The 12330-nt window shown below is 41.8% G+C and overlaps 1 protein-coding gene across 2 annotated transcripts in view; it reads left to right on the top strand.

The window, feature by feature from the left end:
- The first annotated feature begins 445 nt into the window (after nucleotides 1–445).
- LOC135914197 (vesicle-associated membrane protein 4-like) overlaps nucleotides 446–12330 on the top strand; it is a 30282-nt gene continuing 18397 nt past the window's right edge. The window contains exons 1-5 of one of the 2 annotated variants that reach the window (XM_065446941.1): nucleotides 447–643; nucleotides 1073–1178; nucleotides 5857–5935; nucleotides 6591–6631; nucleotides 11555–11608. In XM_065446941.1, coding sequence (XP_065303013.1) covers nucleotides 5870–5935; nucleotides 6591–6631; nucleotides 11555–11608 — 161 coding nt within the window. In that variant the 5' untranslated portion in view covers nucleotides 447–643; nucleotides 1073–1178; nucleotides 5857–5869. Of the gene's footprint in view, nucleotides 644–1072; nucleotides 1179–5856; nucleotides 5936–6590; nucleotides 6632–11554; nucleotides 11609–12330 lie in introns of both variants that reach the window. The other variant, XM_065446943.1, reaches the window with a different exon arrangement.

Genomic DNA, 12330 nt, shown 5'->3' with positions numbered 1-12330 from the left:
GGACAGGTGCTGCGCAGCTGCTGGGGACAGAGGGCCGTGAGCTGATTGTAGAGAGCATTGGGGAGGCTGAGGCCGAATACTGCACCAGGGAGGCCAATTCCTCTTCTGGTAAGGGAGTGTCTTTGTTCAAGCTTAAATATGATGATAATAATGATATATATATATATATATATATATATATATATATATATATATATATATATATATATATATATATATATATATATATATATATATATATCAGGCAGCGTCTACTTTTGGCATCGTGTTCCATTTTCTAACTTTCAGAGCGTAAAATTTTCGCTTGGTCACTACCTGAAGGTAGTGACTTCCTAGTTAGCCATGTTGTGGAAAAAGAATAAAACTATGCATAAAGAGTTGACAACGGTGTCCAGATACAGTCATTTTTTCGAAAGCGAAACTGAAAGTCACCGCATGGGGGACACTCGTTCTCTCATTCTATGGTTGACAGCAACCAAACTACCTACGTAGCGCACGTCGTGCGGGACGCCGTGGTGTAGAGCAGAATGATGTCAAAAAAAGAGGGAAAATAAGTGGGTGTTGTAATTTGTTCTGTTTCCTTAGTGGAGAGCGCTTTCTTGGGAAGATATTGGTATGTGAAGTCGGAAATTTGCACATCGTGGTGAGTAATGTTGTTGCGCCACGTGATTTAAAGGGAGTCGACAGAATAGTTTGGCAGCTGTTACCACTTGCTGGCGTGATAGGCTGCATGTTTTATGACCTATTCGTGCAGTGAAGATGTGGCAGCGTCTTGTCAACGTCATATCCATTGATATAGCTTTTAGCTTGTACTTCTAATAGCGAGCACATATAGTATTGCTATGCATTTTCGCTAATCTGCATGCGCTCTGTTGGCTCTGCATATACACAGGTTTTCCACACAAAACAAGCAGATTGAATACTGTCTCTTCTTCTGTGGTAATGAAACAGCAAATGTATTGTTAATTGTGAGTCAGACTTGGAGTGAAGGAATGCGAGTAACTGTCATGATGAATATGTGAGGAAAATTTATGCCAAAACAAATGGACCATACCCCCTTCATTTCCCACAGATTACCTGCTCAAGCTGAAAGGCGGAATAGGAAGGCTGTGGTGTTGACTGTAGGGAGATGAGAAGTTATCTGCGGGGAAAGTAGTGTATGCCATAACGCCGCGAAAGTAAGTAGTGACCAAGCTATTTTTAAAGCAGGCAGACACGCGCGCAAGGTCTATCACGACTGCTGTCTGTACTATAAAACCATCTAAATTTCAGTATGTAAAAAATTGCGAAAATGTATGTAGTTTTTCATATACACACACAATTCGTGTAACAAATGTCACTATAAGCTTGACATTTCGGGTTAGAGTTAAATTTTAAATAAGCAAATTCGTGTTGATCACTTATGGCCTTTCATGAGATTATGCGTGGGTAATGGATGAGCATACAGATCTTTTACTGCAAATTGTATAGCGGTAGTTTTCCTCAGCTGGGATAATGAAATTTAGCTGAATTACCTCCATTTGATATGCTCGGAATTTGATGACCTGTATTTGCTTTTATCACAGTATTGTAGGTTGTTGAAGCTGCACATTGCATGCAGTATACTTTCTGTACAGCTCATTGTATACATACTGCCGGTTTTGATATCCCAACACTTCATTGTGCCTAGTTTTGTGTTGCGGCTTCTCACATGCATGTGAAGTTTGTGTGCTTTCTTGAGACACCGTAGTGTTACAATTTTTAGTTCGTGAATGATCCATGCTGGGGTTATGAAGTATCGATAGTTTGAGCCACATTGCAGTATGCAGTGAAGTGACCTCTTATGTCTTATATTATTATGATAAAGGCCTCCACTGTGCTGTGTAAGCAACATGGGAGAGACATACATTCTGTGGAATCCTGCATGGTGGGGAAGGTGTCGTGAAAGGGAAAATTGTCATTCATCCAAATGTAGCATGAAGCTACAACGGAAACCCATGTGGGTTTGTCATAAAATTTTGCAATTGAGGAAACATTCATCTTTTTACCTTTGTAGCTTTGTGCTAGATTCGGGTAGACAACAATTTTCTTTTTCGTGGGAAAGACGGCTTAAAATATTAAGCTGTGGGTGGTTTCATTAATAGCATTAAATGTACAGCATGTTATTGGCTATGCTTTAAACATTCTTCAATAGGTATGTGCAGCGCATTTAGTTAAGGGAGCCAAAGTAATTTTATGCAATCCTTATTGCAATTTTAAGGTGTTGTTCTCAGTTGTCATGGCTAGGGGTGTGCGAATAGTGATTTTTGAGACTGAATTGACTACGAATTGAATAGTGCCAGCAGTGATTCGAGTACCAAAAGGATTTAAAGTAATGGTAGCCTTGATCACAATTAATATAAAACAATGTTCGCATTCTACCATTGTTAAAGTTAGCAAGTTTCTGTCATTACATGGTATGTTATGAGGCGTTGTTTATTAAAAGCATGAATGGAGCATTAGGAGCAAACAAGCAGTTTCTTCGCATGCACAGGAATCTTCAGAGAGTGTGAATGATTGCTGTATAGCCTGTATATTATGTCTACCTAAGCCGTGTAGCCTGTGCCACTACGCAGCTTCTTATGTTATATGTATACTATGCCCGTGAAAGTGAATATTTATCATACTTTCTTGCTATAATGTTATGCTTAATTGGGAGCATTTGAAATTTTGAAATATTCAAAAAGCATTTGCTAAATACTCGCACTTACCAGTGGGGACTATTCGATTCAAAGACGAAATTGAATGGGACGCTATTTGATTCATTATTCGAAAGTTTCAAATATTCACACACCCTTAGTCATGTCATCATTCTGTGAAAGTATATGCCTGTACATTAGTCTATTGTTTTCCTTTGGCTTTAGATCTTTACTTATGGTGCAGCACAGGTGGGGACAAAGTTTTGTGGGATCTACGAGCATGTGCAAAATGGCATTCTTGTACCCCTGAAGAAGCAAATGCCTTGTATTGTGTATTGGCTGATGCATGAACCATGAAAGGGAGCGCATGTGCAATGCCACGTCTCGACACTTGGCGCTTGCTTCATCAGACAGTGCAAGAATGCAGTTTGGCAAGTGCTTGTAGATCCTGCATAGCTTTGTCTCCACCTGTACATAATGGTTATAATTAGGGGTGTGCGAATATTGAAATTTTCAAATACGAATCAAATACGAATAAGGCAAAAAAATGTCTTCAAATATCGAATCGAATATGTACGTAGTATTAAAAAGTTGAAAATGTGGTAACAATAGCTTTATAACCCTTGTTAAAAATAATATTGCATTTTACAAGGCTGCTGCAGGTTAAAAAGAGACTCATGACATATAATGCGCTCAGGTAATGACAGGTAATGCTCTCAGTCAAGTAATACACGTTTTAGTGATTATCATGAAGGAAAATTAACTGCTCAACATGTTCAGAAAGTAAACACTCTGTATGCACTGTGACAGCATTTCAAACGGTAGAAAAGACTTTCACTTGGAACTGAGGTGGCAGCGATGGTGAAGTACTTCTGGGCGAGTGTACTTAAAGGCGGGTATGTGAAACGCCAATGGACTGCCACCATTCACAAGGATCCTTGCCCCTTTCGACAAGATGCTTTTCCGTATAGTCTGTAACTTCCCTCTCAGAGGCAGATGCCAAATGTGTGTTCTCCTTGTTCATCACTAGACCGTCAAAAGCTTTCCATACAGTGGATACCACCAGCGGACACGAACTCGATGCTGGCATGGCAGGTGGCCTTTGCAATCTTCGAGGCAATGCAGCGTACCAAAATAATTGGAATTTGACATGATAATGAGGGGTACTTTTCAGCACTTAAGATCACAGTTGCGTAAAATAAGGTCTTCAATGCCTCCAAAAACTCCACTGCATCTCTTCACTTTGCAGAGTTAAATGTATCTGCACTCGTGTCCGAAAGGGTGAGCTCAAGTCTAATGGACTCTTGGAGTTTAAGGAGCCTTGAGAGCATGAGGTACTGACTGTTCCATCTTGTGTCAACATCCTGCGCAACATAGAGCTCGTCTTTGTTCAGCTACGTCAGCAGATCGTTCAGTCTTTTCTGTGCACTAGGGCTATGCTTGTAGTGCCCTACAATCGCTTTCGCCTTCTTGCAGAGTCTATTGATCGCCGGAGTACACGACATTTCATTGATGATCACTAGGTGCAGAGTGTGCGCAAAGCAGGCTCGCTGGAGCCAAGGCAGTCTCCTGGCAGCCGCTCGGTTATTGCAGCATCTCGAATATTGCGGCCGCTGTTCGTCACGATGTACTTCACGCAGTCGATTGCTTTCTCCCAGTCAGTGCATAGCTGCTCCAATGACGCAGCTATGTTCATAGCCATGTGACTCTCCGGCATATGTCGCGTGTTCAAAGTGAACTTTTTCATGTCGAACTTCACCGCAGGATAATGACGCTTGAGGCTTGCAAAACCCTCATTGGCACGCGACGTCCATATATTGCTCACAATAGCGAGAGTACTTGTTCCGTGTTCAAGTGCTTTTTGCAGCTCATGTCGTACCTTTGCTCTTGTGTCGTTGTGCATGCGCGGGACGAGCACACGCGACAATTTTGTTTGAAATGGCTGGCTGCATCACGACTGTACAGCTGCTTCGACTAGTGCTTTGAACTTATGTGGCAGAAATGGTAAAGAAATTAATGGCTGCCACATTCTGGTGAAGTGCATTTTCTTTCTTCTCATATAGACAATGACTGCTGTCTCTGCTGAAGTCTATCATCCAGTGTCGGTTGATTCTTCAATGGAGCGCTTGCGGCGGCCTCTTTTTTTGTACTCTTCCATCAACAAAGGGTGCTATTTCATGTGATTTTGAATAGTAGTGGTTGTTCCCGTTGGCATTATAAGAGCATGTTCTCACGACTTGCACTGAGCTGTTGACGGCAAGAGCTTTGTGTAGTGCCGCCAAAGGAGGCTTCTTCCGGCTTTCTTTTCTTGCTTGCTTGGTGGCTCGTCATCTGCAGTTGATGCCATTCTTGGAGAACACGCCTGATCGAGGGCTGTATCGGCACTGAGATAGTTGCGAATAGCGCAGTGGCGAAGTTAGCATGTTTTGCGTTTGTCTCACGGAGAAGCAGCGCAGCAGGTAGCAAAGAGCCGGGATTACATGAGAAAAGCGGGAATACAAGGCGGGAGTTGTCGATGGCGATGCAACATTCTCCTCGGACATATATCTTTTTCTTTTTAATTTCCAAACATCTAAAGATTGTCAGGTAACACGTTTGGGATACATATTTTGTCACATATAGTTACAGAGCCCTAAATGACATCATATATAGTTATGAAAGAGCCATAGAATAAAGCTTGGTAAAAAGAAACTGAAACTGATCTTGTCTCACGGGCGTCATGCAGATAGACTGAAGCAGAGCATACAGATAATGAGCTGGTCATGCAAAGTTCTCGGTGAATAAACATGTTCTGAGGAGAATGCGAAGCAAGCATATAATTTGTTACTTGCTCAATTATTTCATCTGTCAGAATATTCGCCGTTTCTACCAATATTTGGCCGACTTCGTATATGTGGGAATTTCCGAATATGCATTTCTCGAATCGAATACGCTTCGAATAAGGAAAATATTCGATTCGTATTCGAAACTTCGAATATTCGCACACCTCGAGTTATAATGCTTTGAGTAGTTAACTGTGCAAGCTGGGTGAAAACGTTACTGGCTTGGGATCCTTTCTTCTGGAAGCCAGTGAGTTGTCTGCAGTGTTCAGGCTGCTCATACTAATTTGCAAAAAGGTGTAGTTTATTACTTAAAGCCTTTTGTGCGCTTTCTTTGTGTGTTTTGACTGTTCTGTGTCTGTTTGCACCTTTAACCTCAGGAGAGCAGTAAGAATGCCGCCAAAGTTTAGAAGGTATCTTTCTGAGGAAGATGTCACAGAGGCTGCTGAACCTGAAAAGGCAAGCTCACTTTCTTTGCATTTGGTGCCATTGTACTTAACCTCTGCAGGCACTGTGTGCACAATTCTGCATGCCAAGGTAGTGCATCAGAAGCAAAAGCGCTGTCAAAATAGTGATATTTAATATGTGTCATATACATCTTGAAGGACTTCTAATGGGATATGTGCTACAAGTTTCAGAATACATGTGAAGTGTTTTAGTAAAATGAGTGAAGTGTTTTAGTAAAATGAGTTGGAATGTACATGGCTCAATCCTTTCTTTCAGTGTCAGTATGCCATCATGTTGCAGGTTCACATCTTTCATTGTTTTTCACACTGCTTTACGTCAGACGTAGTCTTCAAACAGCTAGATTGGTGCTTTCCAAGTATGCTGGGCTTGATATAGTTGATGTTCACATACCTGAAGTTCCTGCAGAGAGTTCTTGCATGGAGCCCATATTCTGTAAAATTGAAAACACTTACAGAAGGATTGAAAATTCTTAATCAGTTCTGCAGCTTTGTGCTTTTCATGATTCTGCAGATGCAAGAAATGTGATGAAACTAAATTTTCAATGGACGGAATTACTGACACTTAAAGGGGAGGAGTAGGGAATATGTGCTTTTCTTTTGCAGTTGCATTATATAAATAGATGTCATTCATGTGCCTTCTTTTGCAGGAAAAGCTTTTGCAAGATGAAGATGAAGATTTTTTCCTTAAGTATGTACACCCTATTTGATCTTCATATTATTGAATTACTGCATGATTAAAGCCTTGTCTGATGGACAATGCATTTATACTGAAAGCCCTAATTATACTATATTTGAAAATCTTTGTACTGAAAAGGGAGTATGCAGAATTTTGCAGAAATTGACTTGAACCTGCCGCTGCTAACAACAGGTCTGTGTGCACATGTTAGCATATTCACATTTGTGCCTTAGGGGTCTGAGCACATTCCTTCAGAAAAAAATAGTTTTACTAAATACTTTCCCTGCCATGGGAGAGAGCACCGATTTTAAAAATGCTTTGATGTAATTTTTTACTGTAAGAACTAGTAGCCATAACACATTAGTGGCATATCAAAATCTACCTTAGTGGTTGTTCTTCCTAGGTAAAAGTATAAGTAGTAATTAGTCTGGTGTTTTTCGAGCATCTGTCAAATTGGCATTTAAGAAAACTTAAAAGGAGAATGCTTACAGCTGCATTTAAATGTACTGCAGTTGAATGGGCTCTCGAACTCAAATTAAGCTGCTGCTTATGTTTTGTTGTCGGGGTAGAGTGGTTGTTGATGCTGTCAGTGTTTGTTGTAGCACCAATATCAAAGTATTTATTGTTTCAATCTCTCCAATAACTCAAAGCACTTGGGCTGACTGCAATCAACACACAGAGCGACGGCTTCAGCACCACTGTAAAGGAAGCAATGCCATCTGTGGTGCCTCTCACTGTTGGGTAAACCCAGAATGTGTCAGCAATGTTTCTAATCAGCTTCTATGTAGGGACATATGTTACACTTTTTTTTTTAAGCTTTTCAAGTTCTTTCATACCTGTGAGAAAAATGCTTGGTTATATAGAAGTGATGCCCTAAAGTTCTGCAAAGGGTGCTGTCTACTTCCCACTTCTGGTCGCTTTCCTGCAAGGTTAATCGGTGAACCTCTTTGATAATGTGACCTGCATGTATAGACATCATTTTTTTTTATTATGAGCAGTTGGAAAGCTCGCTGAAGTGGGTAACCACAAAGCCTAGCCTTTTTGGGAGTCATCATTGGACAAATAGTGCATTGGGCATGTGCAATAGTGGAAATAAGCAGGTTTGAGAGTACAGAGAGCAAAAGGAAATCGGCTCTGAGAAACAATCTACTCAATGATTCTTTTGCAGTTTTATGTTTTCAGAGTGCCGATGCTGGCTCTTTTTATGTGTTTGGATGCAGAGGCAACCATACTGGTGTCAATTTTCTCTTATATATGTGCGATTGGTACTTGGTACTGTTGCAAATGGTGGTGTCAGTGGGTGAATGAAGACAGTAAGGGATGGTGCAGAAAGTTTAGTTGTGAGCAGCCTTTTGTTCGTTTGTGTTGTGAAAATTCTTGATTGAATAACTGCCAATCTCATGTGCTAATTTTTAAGTGCTTTAAAAGTATGCCCTCAGGTTACATTATATGTTGATTTGAATCATAGTTGGCACTGCGGGAACAGCATTGGAAGGCTCTTTTGAGAGGCTCTTTTGAGAAATTTAATATATACGAGATTTGTGCCATGTGGCATAGATCCATCTTATGTACAACAAGCATCTGAGAAAAGGTTCCTATTTACTGCTAGAAAGTTCTAAAAATTTCTTTTTAATTAAAAAGTAGATTGTTTTCATATGACAACCTACATGTTCACATTGCATCCAACATTTTTAAGATTCCCTCCCCATGTTTGGCCATTGCAAGCAGACAAGTGTGGTGCATTGATCATGCAGTGGCGATTGTGTTGGCAAATTATTATCCTGATGTATGCTGCAAAGACAGCTGGAAATTCAAACCAAAGTCTATGCACTGTTCTTCTCGGAGGAACTACTCTCTCTACCAGTGGAGTCATCATCACAGCTATGACCTTCACGTCGCACACAAATAACCAGCAGCAGTGTGACCAACTTGAGAACTCCTTTGAAATGCAGTGTGGGCAGAAGGGCTGCTGAAAATGTGCTGTGCAGGAAAGAAGGCGGGGATTGTGATGTAATTGTCACGTTCCTCTGCTGTGATATGGGAGAAAACTGGGGCATGTCACTTGTGGCATCACCCTCTCAGCTTGTGAGTGCAGAGGCGCTATCTTGTACGCGTTCGAAAAGCCGACGTTCGTTTCGCCTCACGCGATTGGCCTAGATTGCCCTAGGCCGTGATACTGGTGTGGCCAGGACAATCGCGTGAGACGAAATGGAGCGTCGGCTTTTCAAACACATACGAGATAGCGGCCCTGGTCTAGGTAATGGGAGAGAGATTCTGCTGTGGGGACGGTAGGTCACCTTTTTGCACCATCACCTCACAGCATTTCAGCTCTCTCTGCTGTTACAAAACCCGTGAAAAAAATTCTTGCTGCAGAAGGCTCCTTAGATGGTGCTTTACAGCTCCCAATGCATAACCGAAATTTCTTCCGGGGCCTGGCGAGGTGCCCTTAAGGCACTGATATAGTGCAGCACGAGTTTTTGCAGCCCGTTGCTATCACTTGATGCCATATCAAGTGCTCATGGCACTTTTTACATATGCAGGAAGGAGTTAAAATGAGTGGAATGTAAGACAGTCTAAATTTTCATTCTTTACAAGCTTTCTTCTCAGTTGCCTGTACCCAGTCTTCATTGTTCAAAAATGATCAGCTAGGTTTCTGATCTATCTATCTGTCTGTAACATGCTATCTGGGAAGTGCCTGTGAAGACTACAAGGCTGTTTCCTACAGTCTATATCTCAAACTATAAGGAATGGGATATTGTTTTCTTGCCTTTCTCCAAATTCAAGTGACTGCTTAATGTTTGGCTGCCAATTGCTGAATTTCCAGTGGATCGACATCTCTTTCACCACTGTGACATTTTGAATACATTTTAAATAAACATGCACCGGGTACAGAATACTGTGATGGTCCTCTTTGGTGAATGTGGTAGCCCTACGTACTGTGGAGCAGCCACGAATTCTAAGTGATCAAGTAGGCTGTATTAAGGATGCGGCCGCAATGGTGTACATGAAACATCTTGTGCATGCGGTGGGGGTATATGGACACTAAGAAATGACGTAACCAAATACACAAGTCACATTTATACATGCATTACAAAGCTTACTGGCTTAATGTATGATACACTTCGCAGAGGTCCTACGCTTTAATTTTGCAATTGAGCTCGCTCCCTACTCATAGTGAGGCTGCCGTGGTCGAAGGTGGTGGGTGCGAAATGGCATCCCTCTGTCTTGGTGCCCAAGTCTGTTTGCTCTATTTCTGGACCCAATCTGTGAAATAAGGGGGTGCAGTAGCCGAGCGACTGTCAAATTTCTGTGACCAATTGCCCACTTGTAAGCCTTATAACATCTGATGAGCACAGGTTTTTGAGTCTCATGAATTACACCTACTACGGCAGAGGTGAGTGCTCTCAAACACGACCACTCCCTCTCGGATTGACAGAGGTACTGCTCAGAAATGCCTCTTTGAACGCCGAGTGAGAGGCTAAATTTAACTCTGATTGCATCTTGCACGAAATGGTAGCTACGCCATCTCTGCATGTGACCCATGCATCATTGAGTAATGGTTTCTTTGCATTACACAACGATGCCAGAGTAAGGTGCATGGGTAGTGCACTAGCAAAGATGTAAGCAAGAATTGTATTACATGTTTTCGTTACATGCAGTATTAGCAAGTGACAGAGGGCAATTAGGGGTGGACTATGGAGGAGCCTTTCTTCTTGTGTGCTGATGGAGCCCGTAGCTTTCACTACACTGCATGGAGTTGGTGAGAGTAGGTAGTGAGGAGGAGAAAGCGCTAGTGTGGAGGTTAGCAAAGGCATGTGAGATACCATGGTGGCTATGTAGTTGTTCATAAAATGCCTGTAATCTTGCTATTACAGCATAATTTTGAAAAATTCTCACAGCTGTATGTTAGCAGTAGACTGGCACACAGCTACAACCACATAACAAATTTTAGAGCTCAGAGTAGTTAAGGGGCCCTATAACTCTTTCAGTGTTAGCCTCTTTAGGTGACGCACCACCAGTGTTGGTATTTTATGCGAAGCATACTAGCCGCAGAACCATGCTCTTCCTTGCTGCGCCGCGCGCGGCCGCGTAGCTACCATTTGACGTCATAACAGCTGCAAAATCGGAGGCACGTGACCGTGACGTCACGTGCCGGCGCAGCGCCCCTAGTGGGAGGAGCGGGAGCCAGGTGGTGGCTGCGGCCGCGCGCGACCACGCGAGTTGGGGCCCAGTTTTTCCTCCGGCTGTCGTGACGTCACGTCACGTGGTTAAATGGTGGCTGCCCGGCCGCGCCCAAGGGCTGAACTGAGTGATTGCAATATGCAACGCATCACAACTAAAATAAAGGCTAGTATGCTTCGCATCCTAGGCTTAACCTTAGCAGAGCCACAGCCATTTTTTTCTCAGATATTATAAAATGAAGACAATGGTTTAGTTTGAATTATGAAGAATTGAAAAAAATGACACAGATAATGGCAAATGCTCTCTTGGTGTGGTTCTCACATTACAAAGAATTAAAAAAAAAATGGCGGGACAGAAATGCAGAAATGTACCAGTAGTTCAGTGACACTGGAAGGGTTAATAAAGGATCACAGGGTATATATCAGAAGTGGTGGGCTACTCTATAATCTTAAGCATAGTAAATCGTGGAGGCAGTGTGTTGTTTATGATAATAAAGGGATGACGCTGATCAATGAATCTCTGTGTTGGAGTGAGTCTCTGGGACAGGTGCAGGTTGAGCTTTATCTCGAAAAAGAGATAGGCCTGCTTCTGCGAAACTGTATGCATACAGTTTCGCAGAAGATTGTTAAAAGCTGCAGATGTGTTTCAAGTCCTTAATTGCACAGTTATAAATTGAAGACAACATTTAATTGCTTTTTGTGTATATTACTGTCCAGTGGGTGCCAAAATTCTCAGACGTACATTTGTTTTCAGGGGACCAACGTCAAGTGGGAAGACTCTCACCATCCAGGATAAAAAACTACGAAGGTAAGCTTGGGGTGTTTGGTGAAACAGACTTTATATTAACGACATCTTCATCTAGCAAATATCACTGACACTGCATACAGTGCAGGAGCATGGTTTAATGGCTTAAGAAAGTACAAATCTTGCATCAAGGCTTCAGTGTGTGCTGCACCCACTTTCAGATGTTCACTGGCATGCTGAATTGAGCTTTGAAGACTTCAGTAAGGAAGTGTCTATGTTTTGAATGAGTTATTTGACGGTAGCACATCAGGCATTCAAGTTCTGGCTGTATGTACCCTGTCGAATACCTTATCTATGAAAAAGGTAACTATCTCAAAAGTTATGTCCTTCCTGCTTAGGTAAGTAGTGTGATGAGTAGTTTGGAAATCTGTACCTACATCCAGCCTTTTCTAACCCCTGCATAGGATGCCGATCTTGCAAACTTACTGATCTAAATGCTTTCATTTTTTGCAGTTGAGTTGCATTGTGTGAAACAGCGGCATTCTGTAATTATGTTAATGCAGCAGTAGTTAAAAGTTTGCAACTATGTTTGCTATGTGTATCTTGCCGATCTGATCTTTTTTTTTTTTTCATCTGGCCCTTGTGCCAATAAACTCAAATCTTCATCATCATCATCATAGTTTTTTTATTACGCCTTCATTGTCATTATCATGTCATTGTCAGGCTACCTCCTCATCCTCAGCTTCACCCTTGCCATATTATGACGAAAAACTGAACTGTTACCA

This window comes from Dermacentor albipictus, chromosome 1 (assembly GCF_038994185.2).
Source record: "Dermacentor albipictus isolate Rhodes 1998 colony chromosome 1, USDA_Dalb.pri_finalv2, whole genome shotgun sequence".
In the NCBI taxonomy this organism is placed as follows: domain Eukaryota; kingdom Metazoa; phylum Arthropoda; class Arachnida; order Ixodida; family Ixodidae; genus Dermacentor; species Dermacentor albipictus.
This window is presented reverse-complemented; position numbering and strand designations above follow the sequence as displayed.